This window comes from Lagenorhynchus albirostris, chromosome 19, assembly GCF_949774975.1.
Source record: "Lagenorhynchus albirostris chromosome 19, mLagAlb1.1, whole genome shotgun sequence".
Taxonomy (NCBI): domain Eukaryota; kingdom Metazoa; phylum Chordata; class Mammalia; order Artiodactyla; family Delphinidae; genus Lagenorhynchus; species Lagenorhynchus albirostris.
In genome coordinates, this window is record NC_083113.1 from 21,780,814 (window position 1) to 21,802,694 (window position 21,881).

At 47.0% G+C, this 21,881-nt stretch overlaps 1 protein-coding gene across 2 annotated transcripts; it reads right to left on the minus strand.

Moving 5' to 3' along the window:
- Positions 1-1,484: 1,484 nt before the first annotated feature.
- POP4 (POP4 homolog, ribonuclease P/MRP subunit) lies at positions 1,485-10,358 on the minus strand. Of its 2 annotated transcripts, XM_060131464.1 has the most exons (8): positions 10,119-10,358; positions 8,333-8,385; positions 6,807-6,964; positions 6,471-6,694; positions 5,022-5,099; positions 4,781-4,842; positions 2,994-3,095; positions 1,485-2,008 (listed from the first exon to the last, which is right to left on the minus strand). In XM_060131464.1, the coding sequence occupies exons 4-8, from the start codon at positions 6,638-6,640 to the stop codon at positions 1,872-1,874; spliced, it is 549 nt and encodes a 182-aa protein (XP_059987447.1). In that variant the 5' UTR covers positions 6,641-6,694; positions 6,807-6,964; positions 8,333-8,385; positions 10,119-10,358; the 3' UTR covers positions 1,485-1,871. The 2 variants fall into 2 exon arrangements, with proteins under 2 accessions (XP_059987447.1, XP_059987446.1); XM_060131463.1 differs by lacking the exon at positions 6,807-6,964.
- Between the last annotated feature and the right edge of the window lie 11,523 nt (positions 10,359-21,881).

Sequence of the window (21,881 nt, forward strand, 5' to 3'; positions counted from 1 at the left end):
TGTAGAGGGGTGGGCAAGAGCAGTGGGGTTTAGGAAATTATAGCACCTATGCTGTTACCAGTGTGGCACTTTCAGATAGCCAGAACAGAAGCCACATTACACGGAAGACCAGAGATTCCCTCAGTGGGAACCCAGGTGATAAAGGGACCACATCATGCACTTTGGAGTATCTTCTCATCCTTGCAGCCACCCGTGGCTCTGGAGCTAGACTATGTGGTTCAAATCCCAGCTCTACCTGTCTCAGGCTGTGAGGCCTCGGGCAAATGAGTGCTCTGAGTACTAGTGACCTCATGGTCACACCCGAGGGCTGTCACTGGGTCAGGCTGCCCTGTCTGAGGTGGTGCTGGGACTTGAGCTCCCAACCACAGGCAGTGATGGCTAGACTGGGGAGAGCACCCAAGGAGACTCAGACCCTCCTGGTAAGTGAGGGACACCATGCACAGACGGAAGCGGGGTCAAGCCGCCAGGCACGTCCGTGGGAGACCCTGGGCGTGCCCAGCCTTCAGGAGGTGCAGAGGCACCGCTAGGTCTTCTTGCTCTCCTCCAATAATGTGAAGTCAGTGTTTATGCTCTCCCCTCCACTGTGGTGTTTCTCGTCCATCCAGTGTGGAGTCTGAGCGCAAAATGCTGACACAGTGAAGCCTCTGGCATTGCTGCTTCTCTTCGTGCAGAAGAAAAAGCACATGAATTTGCTGCCAGTTTGTTGCCAGGAAGGCTTCTGCCCTCACCCTGTTGGTCAGCAAACACTTGCTTCTCAAAAGAAAGGGGCGATAGGGCCTTCTGAGCCATGTGGCTTTCCTGGTAGCAGACCCTGGAAGTCTGGTCCCCACCCCGTCCTCATTCGGCCAGTCTGTACTCAGGCCCTGCACAGAAGGGCCCATCTACTGGCCCACAGGCACACTGCCCAGAGGGCTAGGGTCAGACTGCAGAGCCTGCAGAGCCACAGCTTCCAGCAGCAAAAATGGGACTAACGTCAACTAAGGTGCCACTGCTGGGGACTCAGGCTTTCCTAGTAGATTAGGCCTTGGGAAGAGCTCCAGTCTTATTTTCCCTTCAGCCCACCTTCCTTTGGAGTCTAACAGACTCAGGAATTGAGAACACTCTTGTAGGCTTAAGCTCCCCATACTGGAACAAGCTTCAATAAGCACACCTAGGCCCGGCATTCTGCCTTTGTGGTCCACCTCAGTTCGAACTCCCGAATGGGCCCTAAGTCACTTAGCAACTTCACCACTCATTCCTCTTCATCTTTCTTGAAACAGCAAAGTAAACCTCAGGTCAAAGAGTTCGACAGCAGGCATGATTTAAAGTGATGTATCAAAGAAGCAGGGCACCACTGAACTAGTGAGACACGGTGCCTGATGACAGAGCAAAAGACATGGCAGCTTCCACAGAGCAAAAGTAAAGGCACGAGCCATGCACAGCTCAAGCCTCCCCTTCCCTTCCATCCTAGCGGTGCTGCAGGAATCACTCCTGTAGTCTGTTCATGCCCACATGCATATTTTATTATCACATAAACAACTCATTCATCATAGAACGTTCTGAAAACACTGAAAAGTATGAAAAAGAAAAAAACAAACTCACTATTCAAGTCAACCTGTGTTAATTCTGGTATTTTCTGCCAATCTTTTCTGTCCATGGGAGTAATACAAAAACAAGAGCATCTATAAAGACACATCCCTGTGGTCCCTGACTTCTGTGCTCAGTACAGTGTGCTTCTTCCCAGATGATTAAACGTCCTTAACTCTGATTTAGACTGGCTGGAGGTGGTCTATAACCAGAACTGGCCCGACCATCTCTTCCCTGAAAGGTGGGTAATTCAGGTTGTTTCCAGTTTTTCGCTGTCATAAACGATTCCCTTAGGCAGGAAGAGCTCACAAGTCAATTGTTCCCTTTGCTTTGAACTTCTTCGCAGACCGCTCACTTGACCGCAGCTGGAATTTGCTCCCATAAATGTAGGAAATAAAGCCATCGATCTCCACAGTGAACACACAGTTTAGCTTGGGGATAACTAAAAAAAAGCAGGAGAAAAAGGATGAGGGAAAAAGTCCTGGCAGTAAGTTCACTTTTGTGGAGACTATTATTCCCAAGATGTTTGTATTAGAAAATACAACAAGCTAATAGGAAAAGATAATAAGAAATGGTGGAACCCACAAAGGTAACAGCACCAGGATTAAAGGGGATTATTCTGCCAAAAGGCCAATTTATTCACATTTTAAATATAACTCAACACCTAGTTTTCTGGGTCAAAGGCTATGAACCAAACTCCCAAAACCAGAAACCTCCAGGAAAACTGCCAGAAACAGGTCTTGCCGCATAACTTTCAGATGGACTCATGGCTTTATGCTTACTGGGGAAACTTGTACACCACTTTCTGAGGTCTAAAATGAAAGCAGAAGAATATAGAGGGGAATGGAACAAAGCAACAAGAAAACCAAGCTTCAAAAAATTAAAGGAACAAAAACCTCCCACTGTGGTTTTGAAATCTCTGGATTCATGGGCAAGGAGGGGGTGTGGAAATCCTGACAGACTGGCCGCTCGTCTCTCCCAGAGCAGTGAGCTCTAGCACACCAGGTGGATAAGCTTGCACTTGCTTCCCTGGAACCCAGAGAATCACCACCAAGGGCGCTGGCTCTGGGAACTCCAGGGGCAGGTGCTTCGTCCCTGCTATCTGTCTAGCTACAACCCTCTGGGAGGCATTAGCCTTTGGGCAGGTGGAGGGTCCCAGTCCTGGAAATAGACCCAGGTGTCTGGAGGCACAGCCAAGCAGCCCTTCCTTCCCTTGATCACATCTGGCCAAAGCTGCTGGCTGGGCTCATGAGTACCTCAGGGAGAGCCCTGGGTGCTGGGATGGTCTCTGCAGGCTTGGAATGTAAGGTCAGCAGGTACCTACAATCTGTGCTGACTTGAAAGGCCAAACTGAGCTTTAGAGTCATGAGGAAAGGGCCGACAAATCGGCTGGGGAGGCCACAGCCCACGGCGGTCCAGTTACGTACCTTTCAGGCGGTCTTCTTTAGTGATAATTTTGAAAATGTGCTTTGTTTCCTGTAGAAGGATTCCTGTAATGCCCACGTAGGAGGGGCATTTGGATTTTGTAACTGCAAAGGAAAAGGGGGGTTCAGGGCTCAGGCCTCTGTGGTGTTAGGGGAGCCACAGGCAGCCAGGCCTGCAGGGGCTGTGGGTTCTGGTCCCAACCTTGAGCCAGCAGAGGAAGAAAGACCACCCACAGGGGCAGGGTGAGGTGGAGGCTCCTTGGCTGGGGAGGGACCAAGTGGGATGAGAACCTAGGCTTTCCAATCCCTGGCGGTGGCTTAATAGCCTCTGTGCTCTGCTGAGGTGTCCTCTGGAAGGCCTGCTGCCACAGGGGTCCCGGGCAGGATTCTGGAGCCAAGAGGTCACACGTGGATCTAGCACCACCAAGGCCCACAGTCGGGCTGCTCTGGCAGGGCCAAGTCTCACTTACAGGACCTGAATGAACGCCTGTTCATCATGGTCTTCCCAGAACCTCCTGAACTCTGGACAGAATGGGAGCCCACTATAGGCCACCCAGCAGTGAGCTGCCACCACAGGCAGTAGGCCTCTCACCTCCCCCAACCTATCCCCCAAGGTAGTCAATACAAATTCAATGAACGCGTACTATGTGTCTGGCAGTGTCCTAGGTAGGTGCTGGGCACAGTAGTAAGTGCTGCTCTCACAAAGCTGCTGTTCTAATAGGGGGAGGGGTAATGTGTACCAAACCAGACAACTGTATTTTCTGATAGTGATGAGTGCTATGAAAAAACAAGGGCAGGGTAATGGGGTGGGGGGTCATCTTTAGCTATGGTAGACCCCTGGGAAGTGACATCTGAGTAGGGACCTGAATAATGAGAAAGAATCAGTCCCTGAGCACACAGAACTCTCTGGGTAGAGGGAAGAAGCAAATGCTAAGACCCTGTGGCAGGGCCAGGCCTGGTGAGAAGCAGAAAGCAGGCCAGTATGGTTAGACCTGGTGCCCAAGGAGGTTGGACAGGCTGTTTAGAATACAGTAAGGAGGCAGAAGGGACACAACCTGATTTCTGTTGTAGAATCTTCTCTCTGGCTGCCTGGTCAGGGGAGGAGCAGTGTGTCAGCAGGGAGAGGGTTAAGCAGCTTTGCAGTAATCCAGGGGAGACGGTGGTGGCTTAGATTTGGGTGTTAGGACGTGCTAATGGATTGGAGGTAGGCAATTAGGAAAGAAGAAATGCGGATACCTCCTAGGTTTTTGGCTTGAACAACCAGGGTAAATAGTGGTACTATATTAGTGGCACTCAGTAGTACTCAGTGGTATCACTAAAGGTGATTCTCAGTGGCAACTTAGATGATGAAGGCCAGGGGAGGGGCTGATCTGAGAGGCCCAGAGTTCTGTTTTGGATAAGTAAAGTTTACAATGTTTACTGCACGTCTGGGTGGCTATGTCCAGTAGACAGTTGAATTCAAGGAGTTCAAGGGTAAGGTCTGTGCTGGAGATGACAACTTGGGAACTGTTGGTCCACAGCCGACATTTAAAACCATGGGGCTGTTCAAGATACCAGACTGTGGGTGAGTGCCAGCAGCTGCTGTGTCCTTTGGGATACCAGCAGGGGTCTTCTGTGTGGAGAAGGTGACAGAGGCCATTCAGAGTATCCAACAAGTGGCCAGAATTGGCTAAGACAGCTATAGTCATCGTCTACCCTAAGTGCTGGTGATGTAGGGTTATCCACATAGCAAGGAATTGTCACTGAATGATGGCTTGGGCAGCCAGATGATGTGCTCTTAGGCAAATTACCTGAAACAATAGCGCCATGAAGATCTGCCTTTAAAAGCTTGGCCTGAATCATCTGTGGCTGCCTACGAGGTAAACAAAAGCCCATAATGTATACCATTATAATGAATTCTGAAAGAAGTCAACAGGTCTACAAACTTCTGCAGCCAGGCAATGCTGATAGCAGGCTCCGAAAGCTGCATTTACAATGAGCCTAAGACTTGGGCTCTGCCTCAAAGGGCAAGGCTTCAGAATTGTAACTCACATGTCTGGTTTGAGACCATTGCACAGATCCCGGATGTACTGTTTCCAGAGTTCATGCAGAGGGAGAAAAAGACTGTATCTGTGGCAAAGTCAGATAAAGGTAAAACGTTAGGCAATGTGAGCTTGGGATTATAACATCCAAAGAGCACAGAGCTTGGCTTGATGCCAAGGACCATGACCTGGATCACTGGGGCCTGTTCTACTCCCGATAACCACACTAAAATCCAGTACTTTCACCTCTCAAACCTTAGTTTCCTCACTGGTAGAACCCTCTCAAAGCTAAGTTTTTGCTAATGAGAAGAGGAAGGTGTTGCCTTCCTTTGCCCCTTCATCCTTCCTGCTGGTTAGATGCAGGCATGACAGCTGGAGCTCAAGCAGACATCTTAGACCATGAAGTAACACCTACAATGGTGAAGCAGCAAGGATGCACCCAGGGCTACAATCCTGGTTGTCTGATGGCCGTGGAACTGCCTACCACACCAGCCCAGGATGGTGTTCATCTAGACTTCTTTTCACAAGAGAAATAAACTTCCATCTTATTTAAGCTACTGCTATTTTGAGGTTTTCTGTTACAGGAAGCTGAACCCAGTAAGCCCTCAGTAAACAGGAGTTGCTGCTTGTCATAAGTCCCTGTGCAAGGTGACAGGGTCTGTCTGGAGGATGAGTGAGAAGTGGTGAGGTGAAGGAGAGGGAACAGGTGAGACGACCCCAAACGGGTCTTCCTAGCACTTCACGGGGAGTCCATTTAACGAAGCTACTGGTTAGAGAAATGAGAACCTCAGGCTCAAACCCAAAGTGGACTCTATTGATGGGGACATGGGTGAGGCACACCAGGGGCAGGCAGCAGTCCCTTCCTCCTCCCAAAGCCCAGCTGATTTTGTGAGAGGGGACATGAACAAAGTGACAGACTCTATCTTATGGGATGTGGGAGGCTATCTGGTTACAGACCTTGGAGCAAAAGCATACAACAGTCCTAAGACATGCAAATGCAGAACCCTGGCCAAGGAGGGATGAAGTGTCAGCTGGAGGGAGGAACATGTTCTCCCACAGAGAGTGATGTGTCTCTTTCAGAAACTTCTGAAACATATGGGCAGCACCTTCTTTGGCAATAAGACCCCAATGGGTGATTCTGTCTAGTGCTATTAGAAGCTACAAAGAGATATATGTTAAGAAATATCAGTTTCTCTTTTTCTAAGAAAACTGAAAGACAAATAGTCTGTTGCCCATGGCTTATGGCACTGGTCTTATTAGTTAAGGATAGGACAGAAGCCAAGCAGAAAAGCCAAACCCAAACAGTCCGAATTGGTAAAGGAAGCCTGCCCCCTTGTGGCAGAAGTGGGAGAGGCTCTCTTAGCTTAAGCAGAGCGGGGCTACCTAGCTTCCCAAGTCCATACTCAACACAAGGAAGATTAAGTCTCTGGGGTGGAAAGGCAGGAAAGGCTTGCCATACCTCTGTTGCTCTGGATTAATGTCAAAGAGCCGCAGCTCCCTCCTCTGCTTGGCAGAGAGGCCTTTAGATTTCTTTTTCTTTTCCTTCTGCTTCCGGTGAGTGAAGTACTCCAGAACAACGGCCTTGCGTTGCAGGTGGTCCTCCTGGGCTTGTCGGCTCATGCGGGGCATGCTCCGCTTCAGGAAGGCCCTCACAAAGGCCTCGGCCCGCTGGGTTCCTGGGTGCTGCATGAGGACAAGATGGTGTGGTGCTCACAGCTCTAGTTGGGGCTACCCAGACCCCCAGGCCCTCCCACACACTGCTGTAACAGCAGATGGGCCGCCTTCACTGACCCACCTATCTACCCACTGAGGCTCACACAGCCTCTCATCTGCTGCATGTTCGCTACCCCCAGCTGGGCAGATGTGAAAGTCACATTCAAATGCCAATTCGTAACTGCCACACAAAACAGCCACGTCAAACTCCAACCTCCTACCCTGCTCTCTGAGGTTATTCTGAGGATAAAAACAAAACAAAACAAAACAATAAAAAAATTAAAGCAAAACAAACAAAAAAAACATTACCTTTGGAAAAAAAGACTTCTCTCATCCTTGAGAAATGTATGACAATGTGTTTAAACTGTCATGATCAGATGAAGGCAAGCTCAGAGTAGAGCCAGGCTACGGCCTTGAAGGAAATGACCCCAACACTAGGAAAAACGGCATAACCAAGCACTCCAGGGTGGGCCCAGCCACAGCAGGTAGGGATTTTGACATTGCGGCCATATCGTAATACTCTTTACTTGAGTTTCCAGCCTGTGGATGCAGCATGGTTATTTTCCTGGTCTGCTCTGGCATCACTTGAGGAAATAAACTGTCAGCGTATCTTATCTTAGCCCCATGTGTTCACTCTTTTCCACATAGAACAGAGTATCACATGACTGTGACTGAGCACCTGCACTTAGAGAGGACTTCTGGGCAAAGTAACTATCATAAATTGTGTGTAATTCTTGAAAGAACAAGCATCACTGTCTCTCAAGTTGGAGTTCCACCAGTCTATTCCTCATTCTGATGCTTTGCCCTCATGTTTGCCACAGCCCTGGGGAGCACGGTCTACTGAGGTCCTCCCTCTTGACGGGGTCATTTCCTGGACCTTTGTTGCACTAACTGGGCTGCAAACACCTTGCGGCTAATGTGTCAATAGTAATCAAGCTCTCATTTCATGGGCAGAAGCAGGCACGTGGATGCGTGGGAGGTGGGGATAAAGATGTGATACACACGCTCTTCATGGGAGCCCATGGTAAGGAGGGAAGTCAGCTTCAGCTTTGTATTATTATCAGTATTATTACTGTAAGAGGACATGTGAGTCTTTAAATACCTAAGTGGCCCATCTTTCATAGAGAAGCCAAATTAAGGTGTATCACTCTTTCAAAATCTTGATTTTAAAAGCAACTCCCTCATTATGAGTCACCAGTGAAGCTTCTGCCAAACTGACAAAGAATCTTTGTAGCACCCAGATATGATCCATCAATTACACCCATGAAATGTGATCTGACTGCCCTCTTCAGGAGTGAAAGGGGCACAGTAACAAGGTCAAATGACAGTGCTTGCCACGGCAGGTGTCAGGTGAGCATAGCCTAGTGTCCCCTACACAGTGGGAGATGACACAGATCAAGAAATCCCAGTTAACCAAACTTGACTCTGGTATAATGGGAAAGGAGGCCAGCAGAACAACAAACCTTGATTAAGCCTAACATGTCTGCTGGAAACGTGGGGAGTGAAATGTGGGAAAGGACATCTAAAACAGCACTAACGGTTAAGAAGCCACTGAGCCATCTTTGGCATCACCTCTGTTGCTCCCAGACCTCCTGCCAAGCACTGTACCTGAATGTCGAACTCTTTTGCATCTTTCTGAGAAAGGGCATGGTAGATCACACCTGGGGGATTTAAAGAAAACAAACACGAAATGATCAACTCTGTTGGCTATGGCTATAAGACCTAAGACTTTTATAACTATGAAAATAACTATGCTTATTCAGAGACAGAAGATGGGGGTAGTACAATGAGCACAGCTTCAAAGCTTTCTTGGATGCCTCTTGCCCTACCCTCTAGCCACATCCGTGCTAGAAGTTCCAATGGTGTGCCTTAAAATAGTGCTTCTCAAACATGAATGTGTGTCAGAATCTCCGAGAACTTATTAAAATGTAGATTCTTGGGCCCCACTCTCAGATCCTGCATTCCTAACAAGTTCTCAGATGCTACTGAAGCTCAGCAGACAATACTTAGAGTTGCCCTGGTTTAAAATACCACAAGTTAGGAGCCTGAGCAGTTGCTCTAGAAGTCTAATGATGTAAATCATTTAAAAGTTATGTGACAGGGCTTTCCAGGATGAAGACAGTTGGAACTATTACATTTTGTTTACTGTTAGATGTTTAAAAAAGACTCTTCACATTTTAATATCTATGAAACTGAGATGTATTATACAACTGATGGTGTCCTAAACTGATAAAATACAGTAGCTCTTTCTTCAAGCTCAAAATACACATTGCTCAATGTGGTTTTAACCTTTAAAAAATCACACTCCCGTTTCTTAATTTGTCTGAAAAAGAAAACCATGGCATTGGGGACAGAATATGGGTGTGAATGGGATAAGAATGAGACAAAGGCCTGGTTTAAGGGCCAAAAGACTAGAAAATTTGGTTCATGCTCTATAAATTCCATCCCAGCTCTACTGTGCTTCCCTGAGTTCATTTGAACCAGCAAACCAAAGTGGTTACAAGTTTTATATAGAGTCTGGTTCTCTCTCAGATGGAAGATAGGGATTAAAACCTGTCTGTAGAGAGCAACTTGCAGGGCCTGGACCCCAGGAATGACTCTGTACCTGTCACAGGTGCCTTGCATTAGACCCAGAAGTCTTTTTTTCCCTATAACAATAGACATCTAACAGTTATTGAGCCCTCATTGTTTGCCATGCCCCTGATTAAAAGCTACATATATTTTATCTCATTATACTTTCTGAAAAATCCTTTAAAGGAGTTATTATTCCTATTATGCACTGAGAAAACTGAAGTTAAAATATGCTGAGACACTTAACTTGATCACATAGGTAGGCAGTGGCAGAGGTGGAACTTAAAATCCAGCTTTAACGGTGTCATGCCCCTGCCTCTAAATGCCCTGGGTGCTTGCTCCCCTCCTTGGCACACCTCTGCTCAACTCTCAAAGCTTTGGGCTAGTGGTATCAATCCTCAGCACGCTCCCTGCGCTTTACACCAGACAAGGGTGATTCACAGAATAGCAGGCTGGGCAGGCATCATTATCAGTACCTTACAAAAGGGGAAACCGGGCTGCAGAGAGGAACAGGGCCTTGACCACGCCAAGAGAGAGATACTGGCCAAGTCGCACCAAGGCCTTGGGCCGACCTCTAGCACCACTCACTCACTACTGAGCAGCCCCCGGAGAGAACCTGCCTCCAGCTCTGACATAGTTCAGAGACTAGGCAGGCCAACCGGGACCCCGGGCCACAGTTACACTTAGGTAAGGTGGGACAATTTCCACAGCAGATCCGTTCGGACTCCGCCGCGACCCTTTTCACCCACCAGTATCTACACCTAGTCTCCGACTCTTTAACATCCCACCCGTCTCCAATTTCGTGACCCTCAACACGGCTTACTGTTCATTCTCGGACCGCTTCCGGGGCGCTCTGTTGACGTCTTCTTCAGGCGTCGCTCACTCTTTACCTCTCTCTACTTTCTTCAGCAGCCCTCGACCACCACAGCCTCTCTCGTCAAAGTCTGTGCTGGAGAGGTTCCTTCTGCCTGAAGTCGCGCGGTAAGCTAAGCTGCGAGACTGACACGCTCCTACGGGGATCAGGAGCCACAAGCTCCAAACTCGAGGATGGCGCCGTCCGTGACGTCACCGACGAGCGCCGACTTAGGGTGGCGCATGCGCCTCGGAGCGGACTCCGCAGCGCGGAGGATTACTGCGGGCTGTGAAACTGTCTCTCCTTGGTGGGGCTCTCTCAGTGTGTGTTTTGTAGGCGAGGGAAGGCCAGAAGCAGTAGGGTTGGAGTTGGGGAGTGTGGAATGCATGTGAAGGCCCGGAATAGAGTGAGGCGAGTCGACTTGGAGAGGACAGAGGGAGGTTGGGGACCAGGGGAGGGTGGACATGGGATGGGAGGGGTGGTGGGAATGAGGTCTGTGCGATCCCTAATCGTGCTCTCTACACGTCAGCCGAGGCACTGAAGTTGGTATAGGAGGCTTACGTTCTTGTTTTGTCTCTGCTACTAGCTAGCAGTGTCATCTCACTTAATGCACGTCGCATCTCTGGGCCTCACTTTTCCTGTGTACTGTGTGAGTGGGGTTGGACTTGATAGTCTCTGAAAGTTTTCTTGAGACCCAGCATATTAGTTTTTGTCAGTAAGATAAAAGGCGAGGAATTGATTCTCGCCCTGGGGAAGGGTTCAAGAAGTGTGGCTTCAAGGCCTGGTGGAGACCTCTTAGGTGAGACCCGATGCTACACAGAACTGTGCAGTCTTAACTTTTACTGAGTGCTGGGCATGGGCAGGGTACTGCTTGGAAAAGAAAAGCAATATGGTTTGTATTCTAAGCTAGTGGTTCTCAACTTTCAGTATGGTATAAACTCCTTTTAAAGAAAAAAAATTTCTCAGGGAACCCTGGGAGTATGTCCACGCATCCTAGTTTGAGAAACATTGACTTAAGTTTCTTAAGTGGTGGTGACCTTGTGCCATTTTGATCTTAAACATAAGACTGCAGGCCCTGAAATTGAGTGACTTGTCTAGCATTTACCTTATATGTATATTACCATCACAATTGAAACACAACATTTAAACCAAAACGTATTGCACTTGCAGATGCCTGAGAATACTTAGGAGTCTATGGAACTAAGTTTGAGAAACTGCTCTTGGGGATCCATACTATGTGAACTACCATATCTGTTTTTTTAAAATAGCAGCAGGGCTTCCCTGGTGGCGCAGTGGTTGAGAGTCCGCCTGCTGATGCAGGAGACACGGGTTCGTGCCCCGATCCGGGAAGAACCCACATGCTGCGGAGCGGCTGGTCCCGTGAGCCATGGCCGCTGGACCTGTGCGTCTAGAGCCTGTGCTCCGCAGCGGGAGAGGCCACAACAGTGAGAGGCCCGCGTACCGCAAAAAAGAAAAAAAAAAAATTTATTTATTTAATTAAATTAAATAGCAGCAGAAGACAGCAAGAGCCAATTTCAGTGTTATACTCAAGGAGGCCCTTTTGAGCAGGACCTTTGTGATTATGGAGATAAGGGAGAAGGCAGACCTCTGTCTCTGAGAGTTTTTCTAGGGTTGTTAGGACTCTTAACTCCCAATTGACCCCTTCTCGAGTAGTCAAGGCAGCCCTGGATGACTGCTAGTCTTCCCTAGAATTCCCTGATTGTGGTGGGGTAAGCACTCCCAGAGCTGCAGTTACTCTATAGTTCCCTGATCACTTAAGTCTTTTTTAAAAAACGAACAAACCACTTTATTGTCCTCAGGAAATAATTGTATATGTATGCAGAGAGATATCTGTCCTTACAGGTATTGTTATCATTGTGATTGTCATTTAAGCGGCAGTTTGAAAACTACTTGATGTTTGAAAATAGTGGATTAAACACATGAAGTATGTAGGTTAATTAAATTCATTATAATCGCAGGGTAAGCTTCAAAAATTCATATTCCTTGCCATCCCTGGAGATTCTTATTTAGTAGGTGGGTCCCAAAGAATGTTCCCAGGTGACTCTGTTGAGTAATTAAGTTTGGGAACTACAGTATGTTATGTTTATATAACATATAATGGAATACCATACAGCCATTTAACAAATTACATACAAGTTTTGAAAAGGTTGCAAACTATTTTTTAATTTAATTAATTTATTTTTTTAAATTTTATTTTTATTTTTTTCTGGCTGTGTTTGGGTCTTCGTTTCTGTATGAGGGCTTTCTCCAGTTGCGGTGAGCGGGGGCCACTCTTCATCGCGGTGCGCGGGCCTCTCACTGTCGCGGCCTCTGGAGCACAGGCTCCAGACGCGCAGGCTCAGTAGTTGTGGCTCACGGACCCAGTTGCTCCGCGGCATGTGGGATCCTCCCAGACGAGGGCTCGAACCCGTGTCCCCTGCATTGGCAGGCAGATTCTCAACCACTGCGCCACCAGGGAAGCCCGGTTGCAAAATATTAACGTATAAAACCAAATAGTATATACACAAAAAGGATTGGAAAGAGCATAACAATATACTGAAAGTTTCTGTAGCTGTGTAAGTGAACTTATCAGAGATTCTTTTTTTGGTCTGTTTTCTAAATTTCATTCGGTGAAAATAAGACTTTCTTAAATTTCGTTTTCTTTTTTATAGCTATCAGTGATAAACTTTCAAACATGGATACACTTGTTTTCCCACTAGCGACCTTGTGAAAGTTCCATGGGAAGTCAAGATTTGTTAGTACCATTGCAGGTGACTTCCCTCTATCTCTGAACAACTTATTGTCCAAAACTTCAAATATACAGAAAAATGGAAAGAGTTCTATAGTGAACACCCTTATGTCCTTAGATTATACAATTAACATTTTGCTTTAATTGTACAGGTTTCTTTTGAATGCTGCTTTAAGACATTCAGGCTGTTAGGTTGAGTACTCAAGAAAAGTTTTATATGTAAAGTGAAAAAGATTAAGCCTCAACTATTAAATAAGTGCATATCTATGGAAATTAGGACCTCCATATAAATAAACACAACTAAATCCATAGAAATCATTTATCTAATGCCTCTGACAATACAGTGGAAAAATATTTTTTCTGCACTCCCTTTCCTCCACTTTTGGATGAAAGAAAAACATTATTTCTAGTAGATTTTCTGCCATTCCTTTAAGTGTAAGAAAAGGTAATGATCCTGAAGAAATACCAGCACACCTGCAATGAGAACATGTAAAGCTTTGTTTTCAATGAAAATTGTAATCCTCCAAGTTAAAGTCAGCATTTTATTGTATATATTATATATATATGTATATATATACACATATATACGTATATATACATAAATATATACACATATATATGTAAATTTTTCTTCTGTGTTTAAGTGATTAAAGAGGGATAAGGGCTGTCTGTGCCGCTTTTCTACAACAGTAAGGCCTTGTCTGTAATGGGTTGACAGCAGTACCTGCTTCTTAGGGTGCCTTTGAGCATCCAGTGCAATGATGCCCATGTTCAAATGGCCTGGCATAGACAGCACGGTTTGAGAGATGATAGCCATCATTATCTTAATCCTTACAAAGCTGGAACAGTCCCTCAGGCTCAAAATTATGAACTTCCCTGGCCCTGCTTTACCTTTGGTCTATACCCTGGTCCAGAGGTGGTATACTGACAAGGGGAGCTGGGAATGGTGGTGGTGGTGGTGGGGACCTGGACACACTGGCACTAGCAGTCATTCCTCAGGCTTAATAGTGCCCTCTGTCCACTCTGACAGAATGAAGAGACTAGGCAGTAAGGTATGAGTGCTGACATTGGACATTTCTGCCAGGCAAACCCTCTCCCACTGGGTAGTTGGGTGCTCTGGCTACAAGAAGCAAAGGACTGATGTTTACGGGAGGATGCCATATCAAAGAGGCGGCACTGCGCTCTAAGTCAGTTTAAGACCGACCATTTAGGATTCTGAATAGTAAGGACTGTTGCTATTGGCAACACACTTGGCATGTGTGGTCAGATAGCAGTATCTGAAAGCCAGATTTCTCAGTCAACAACCAGAAGTCACACTTCAAGGCTGCCTTGATCCCCAAGGTCTAAAATACATCTCTAATAGATTTGCCCAGTTCCCTAAAGAAGTTTCACTCTGAGCTGATCCCACTGAGAAACACTTGGTTTTGGTTTCCATGGTGGAGTATCTGAATGCACAGGAGGCTCTTTGGGGTCCTAAGAGGTCTCCTTCGCTGCATTTATGGGGTAATTCTTGGGGCACTTGAAGGATTTACAGGGAAATCACTGCAAGCTTCATGGGGCATGTGTGCATGCAGCTCCTATTTCTCCTTGCCTGTTCTGCCCTGGGCTCAACTTTGGGGAAGCAGTCGTTGGCTTCTGGCCAAAGAGCTGTGTGTTTATATATGTGTGAGTCCATTCTGGTCCAAAATATGGGAAAGTGGGAGGGAGAAGGAGCTGATATAAAATCACCCCAAACTGGAACTGGGATGGGCTGAAAAGTGAAGAGACCTGGTTTTGTATTTGAGTCAAAGCCCTGTGGGAGGTAGGGGACAGATAGTCTTCTCTCTTCTGTTCTTTAATACACACCATACAGCTTAAGATGTGAAAAAAAAAAACAACCCAGTATATATGACATGCAAAGAAGCAGGAACTGTGACCATAATCAAGAGAAAAGAATGGTCACTACCACAGAACTGTAGATGACCCAGCTGTTTGAACTGAAAGACAAGGCCTTTAAAATACCATTATACAATAAATAATCAAAGAGCTTAGAGAAAAAGAGGGACAAAATGAGTGTAAAGATGTAGAATTTCAGCTGAGACATGGAAATTCTGAGCTGAAAAAGACTTTCATTGTTCCCTGTGATGGCAACTGTGATTGCCTGCATGTTCACACTTAACATTTTCATAACTACTGAGAATACGTTCCCAGACCACACACCCCCTTCTTTTTAAATCATCTGATAAATATTTATCTCCCATAAGCCCTGAGCCCTCTCTAGGCCCTTGTGTCTTGCTTGAGGGAACCCTGGGGACTCTTACCAGCCTCCCTGCAGCTCTTGTATGACCCGGTGCTAGAGGGGTCAGGTCCCGGAAAGGTTCTCTGTGTGCTCTGGGTCCTGAGGGCCGCTTTACTTGGCCAGAAGCTCTCCGAGCAGCCCCAGGCATCAGAAAAGTTGGGACGCAGAGCTTGCCAATGGGAGAGTGGCTCCACATTTAGGCTGGACTCTCAATTGTTTTCCATCTTCTCGGTACCCACATGCATGAGGCTCCATCTCTGCCTGTCAGTGCAGTATTGGTGACCAGGCCCCACTTTATCCATGGTGCTGGTCTTCAGAGCAGTCAGGACTTGGGGGTGGGGGGGGCTGCAGCCCTCTTTGTGAGCGTGGAGTGGCTCCTTTGTCTCAGGTCTTGGGATTCAGTGGGGACCCCCAGGAGCTAAATGTAGTGATGGTGGATACATCTCCAACACACACATGAAAGCCTGCTGACCTTGGCTTTTGGAGCATTGATGGCTGTGAGGGAGTCCCCCACACTTTGCCCATAGGAGCCAAGAGAAGGGCCTCAGTCCATCTGACACTGTTGGGAGAACCTGAGGGAGGGGTGGCTGGAGGTGCCAATGATAGGGCATACTTCAGATTTTTGACAACGATTGAGTCTGCTTTGAAATCTCTTTTCCTATATAATGATGTTTCTTGACGTTTGAAGAAGAATGGCTTGAAAATTAATCTGGCCATTTGGACTATGACAGGTTGTATTGGCATTTATTATTTATAGGTTTACTCCCCCCTCCCCCAACTTAGGATGTTGGAGGTAAACGCTGCCCACGGTCCGCAGCAGATATCCCCATCTGTCACTAGATGGCAGCCTAACACAAGGATTGAATCAGTGGCCTGGTGCTTCTTCCTCAAGTCTTGGAGTTATTTCCCTCCAAGCCCCTTAAAAATCCGGTTTACCGCCCACTTCAAAGAACTGCAGCCTGTGGTACTACAAAGCACCGACATCCAGAAGCTAGGATTATTTCTCTGTAAACAGTTGGTTTTGATCAACACCCTCTGTGCCAGAACGGACAGTTACAGAGTCAAGTGGTTTAAAAAGATAGAAGTTTAAAGGAGAGAGAAGTTTGAGACCCTGTGGAAGCGGTGTGATTGTCAATGACATTCTGAAATTGATGGCTCATTAACGAGGTGTAAGGAGAGGAGGCGAGGAGCGGTTCTGCTGGCAGGATTTGCGGTAGACTGTGGCCTGTTCCCGACTGGGCTGCCTGGAGGAAGGTGAGGGATGGAGTACCACTCCTGTCGGGTTTGTTTTTGGAGGTGTCCCTTTTTCCTTTTACTATGAAATGATTATCTTCCCAGTGACCTTGTTATTACCATGGAAAGAGATACTCATACCTGAGGAGCAAATAATATGACACTGGGCAGTGATGTATAGACATAAGCTCATGAGTTTCATGTGAAAAGTGTCCTTTTCTGTGTTTATAGCGGTAGGAATTGAGACAAAGGGAGCCGAAGTTACTTAGCAAAATTGCTACCAATTTATTTTTTACGTTAGAAACTATCTGGTGACGTTTATTCATGACATCTGGGTTAGGAACCACTTGACTGCAACTTTCCCTCCTTCTTATCAAGGGACAGCCGGCGCTTGTGGAGGAGAGGCCGACAGGCACGTCAGGATCTCCTGCAGCCACAGTGCTTGGATGCGGCCCCTGAGAGCATTTGTGGAAGGAGGCACGAATGACTGAATGTCTGAAATCAACTGAAAGGCACAGAGAGGGGCCACCTCATGCTTAGGCCGGAGAGGTGGCTTCCTAAGCAGTGCGATTCCAGGGGCACCATAAAATACCACCCTTTCACCCCGAACAGTGTGGTAACAAACAAGCTCCTGCCCCCAGGGAACCAGAGTGCCTGGAATTCCAACAATGGAGAGTCATTCTTTTAGGCAGAGCATTGCTTTCTCAAGAGCTTTATTTTGAAATGCAAATATCCCTATTGAGGCTAACCCTGCCAGGTGACCAGGTGAACTCCTCTAGGGGTAGCTGAGCCATTACTGAGGAGTCAGGATGGGGTGGGAGACGAGGGCATAGAGAAGAGTTAAAAAGTGGGGAGACTTGGGACTGACCACACACTTGATTGATTTGCCCATTTATCTTCACAGTGAAAACCTGGACCTAGAATATCATCTGATGTGGAGCGTTTTGAGAGCTTGACTTATCTCACTTGGATGTAACTGGGGAGAAGTCAATTGTTTTCCTTCTTCGTGAATCCCTGGGCTTCTCTCCATGGAGGTTCTGGTTACTGGTATGCAAAGACTACTCAGGGGCAGGTGTGGGGGCCAGCAGTGCCTGCCTCTTCTGTACAGTGGGCCACTCTGCTTTACCCAGCAGTGGCAGGCATGAAGTTCTGTTTGCGCCGAGGCTGGTTGCTTCAGGGGGTGCTGACTTCTTCTCCCTCCTGGAGACACACATGATTTCCTTGGAAACACACAGCACAAATTTCTCATTGGGCTTGAAAAGCCATCTGTTATTAAGGTGGAATCCTGAGCAGAGAACAGTCCTGAGGTATATAAGTGCTGCATGGGAGGCACATAAATTCACTCTGATGCCAAGGAAGCCCTTCCTCTCTACCCCCTTTTATTAGGTCATTGATCAGCAGCATTGATCAGAAGAAATTATGCATTGTTGACCATATTCTTGGTTGAAGATCAGTGATGTTAATTTTCAGTACATCAATACCCTCATCAGGGGCTAACTGGAAGGGATAAACCTGTTTAGTGTATCACCAGGTGGGACCTGGAAACTGTACCCTTGAAGGGTGTCCAGATTTGATTTTACCAACCTATTCATCAGATAATAAAATGGTAGGTGGACTCCGAAGACAAGTTGAAAGGCCATTCCAGTCCTCTAGTGCTGAGAAGGACAAATGACACAGCAGAGCTTAGGAAAGCTTTTGTTGCTTCTACCCCAGATATGAGCCTCTTCTTTCTTCCCCTCCAGCACGTTTTATTTTCTAAGCCCCATATCTTGTAACCGTTGTGAGAAAACTTTACTGTGAAAGATGACAACTGTGTCAAAGCTTCTAGGGTTTTAGTTTGAGTGTTGACCTATCGCTTTTTTTTAATGTCATTTTTTTTGTGTTTTGGTCTTGAATGTGGGCCCGAGTTATTTTCACCTTCGTGAGAAATGCTTGTTATCGTGTGAGTGAAGGTGCAACGTTTCTAGACAGCTGGCCAGGAAGTGGATCAGGAGGCATTGTCTCCCCGGGGTTCTGGGAATCTCAAGTGTCAAAGCCTCTGCTATGGAGTGACTACGCTACCCTGTGACGGAGGGGGAACTGCCACAGACGACGGGCCCAGTTGACTCGAAGACTCTAGTCCAGCCTGGCCTTTGCTATGGTAGCTTTTCTAGTCCCTGGTTTTTGCTGAAGTTTCTGGATTCTCAGACACTAAGTTGAGGAGGTTCCTTTCCTGTGACATCTCACCTCTTTACTGCTTTTGCCTGATGTTGAATTATAATGGCAGACTGTCTTACAACTCTTGGTCATGGGGGTGCCTTCACATTTCCTTCTTCCAACTGCCTATTTGACTTTAAAACAATTTAGAGGGGTTTTAAGCAGAAATTATTGTTAGAATAACCAAGTGGTTTTTTTTTGTTTTTTTTTTTTTTTAGTGAGACCAAAAAGTCAGGAAATTGGGTTTAGATGAAAACAAAAAGGAATGTCTTCAGATGATCTGACCAATCTGACCATCAGGGTACACTGAGTGGTTGAGAGAAGGTGAGGAGGGTTCCTGCTCCCTTGAGATTTAAAAAATGGAATAACCAGCCACCTACTGTAGATAATGTTGCTATTCCCCACTCGGTGACAGGTGGTTTTCAAGGTTCCCTGGGCTTGAGGGGTCCAGGAGTGCTCTAGGATGAATCAGTAGTTGTGAGGGTGTCCTGGGAGCTCTTGGGGATCAGGACCTCAGGCTGCCTTGATGGACTGAATTCCACCCCCCCACACACACCCTGCCGCCCCATTCACATGTCAAAGCCCTGATCCCCAGTGTGAGGGTATTTGGAGATGGGAACTTTGGGAGGCAGTTGGGTTTAGATGAGGCTCTCATGATGGGGTTAGTACCCTTATGAGCAGACACACTGGAGAGCTTGCTCCCTCTCTTGCTGCGATGTGAGGACACAGTTAGAAGCCAAGGAAGAGGGTCCTCACCAGAACCCAACCATGGAGACACCTTGATGATGGACTTGCAGCCTCCAGAACTGTGAGAAGATTTCTGTTGTTTAAGCCACCAAGTCTATGGTATTTTGTGTGGCAGCCCAAGCAGACTAAGATACTGCTCAAAGAGGTTCAGACTACCGTGTCTGCAGAGGAACATGGTGATTTGGTCAGTAGTCTCTTTGTTTTGGAGGTTGGGCAAATTTGATTAACCCCTCCAGGCAGGTGTCCTGGAGACTTCAGTGGGCTCACAGTCACGGGCAATTTTCTCTAGTTCTGCTTGGGCACACCAGGTTTCCTCCCCTCTCTGCCCTGTAGACTCTTACTTAACTCCTGCTAAGAAAAACGATCCAAGGAACTTAACTTTTTTCTTAAGAGATTTCTGTATATCTTGGGAAAAGAAAACCCAACAAACCCAACCCAATCAATCAATGACCCTTTATCAAAACACTTTCCTGTGCTCTCAGTGACACTCTTCAATGGCTAAAGACATATGTAATTTTCCTGCTCAAGAACCAGCAGGGTAAAACCTGGAGTTCAAGGGTCCCTTGTCACCAGATGTGCAGAAATGTGAGAGGCCCATGAGGATTTGTCTCCCAACATCTCTCCCAAGGGCTTTGCGTTGACACCTTGGTGGTGTGGCAGGTGGTGGTGGGAACGTGTTAAGTCCTTATTGATGGGCTGTTTGAAGCCTGTGACTTGGCAGGGACGGTTAAGCAGACTTGTGCTGCTGATCTGTGCCGCAGTGAGGCCCTTCTCGGGGTACTGAGGTTGCTGGTTGGACACAATTTCCTGAAATTGATTGCATTGACTTGTGGATTCTTTTGCAAGCAGCTGTTGTCTCTGCAAGATGCAGCCCCTGAATCACATCAAATTTGTTGAGATCTGACTTGTTGGGTTGAGATGTTTTCTAGTAATTAAACAGCTGCATTTCTCATTTTGAGTTACGGAAAGGGATTGCTGGGAGAAGGAAACACTATGCTCACAAGGTTTCTCCCCTACAGAAAGATAGAAATTTAAGTTAGTCTAGTACATGTTTATTGAGCATTTACAGTGCACAGGGGACTTGGGGATGTAGAGAGGCAGAGGGCATTAATGACACCCTGGTCCCTGCCCTCCAGAAGTGTCCATCCAGCAGGGAGGGGTCGTGGCACTGAGGGAGAGCAAGTCCTGCAAACATGGGACAGATAGCAAGGAGACAAGACTTGTTAGCCTGCAACTGGAAGTGGAGTTATATTACTTAATACTGCATAACAGAGTACCCCAAACTGAATGGCTTAAAAGAACATCTATGATCTCAGTTTCTGTGGGTCAGGAATTTGAAAGTAGCTTAACTGAGGAGTTCTAGCTCACGGTTTCTCATCTTGCAGTCCAGATGTCAGCCAGGGCTTCGGTAATCTGAAGGCCTGACTCGGGTTGGAGGACCTGCTCCCAGGAGGGCTCTCATGGATATGGGTGGGGGGGGGGTCCCTGCTTCTTCGCTCTGTGTGCCTTTCCACTCACTCTTTGAGTCTCTTCACAAAATGGCAGCTGGCTTCTCCCAGAGTGAATGATGCAAGAGAGAGCAAGGCAGAGGCTGAAGTATCTTTTATGACCTACCCTCCAAGGACATCATCATTTCTGCAATGAACTGATTGCACAAGCCAGTACTACTCAATACCAGGAGACAGGGGTCATTAGGGACTGTCTGGGGGGCTGGCTGTCACAGGGCTGTCTCCTGCCTGAAGAGGCACCGGGACTGGAGAACCGAGCCCTCAGTTTCCCTGTCTATTTTTTTCTCTTTTATTTATTTACTTTAATGATAAAATATGCATACCATACACTTTACCATTTTAACCATTTTTAAGTGTTTGGTTCATCCCTTCTACTCTTACTCCTGATCAAACTGACAGCCTCTGCAGGGACTACTTTGGAACTTCTGCCTCAGGTCCCCGCCAGTGGGGAGAGCTCTGAGTCTGCCCTGGAGGTGTTGCTGGTGCCTGCTCAGGAACACAGATGCCCCTGCTTCAGAGGGCTCTCCTGGCAGGGCACAGGGGAAGCAGCAGGTGGCTGTGCACTCTGTTTGCCCCCTGAGCTGGCTTCCATGTGATTACTCCCTCTTCTTCACTTTGCACCATCAGTGTGGAAGCTTCCTCGGCCCTTCATCTAAGCTGAGGTTCACCTCTCTAAAAAAGAAGCTTTTGCATTGCTGACCTAGATTGGTCTCTGCAAAAGCAAGATGGATTTTCTCCCAAGATCCATGGCAGTCAGCCCCCAAATGAAGTTTATTTAGTAAAGGAATTAGTTCCAGTTGAATTCTTGAGATGGGACTATGGGTTCATTTGAAGTGAAATGAAAGGGGCAGCAGGCTCAGAGGTTGAGGAGAAGCTAATGACCACTGTTTTCTAAGCGTACATGATGCACAATCTGAAAAATGCAGCGTTTCTAGAATGACGTTGTTGTTTTCCAAGCTTGTGGCTTACTCTTTCTCCTTCTCACGCATATCCTACGAGGACTACATTCCATCACAGATGCA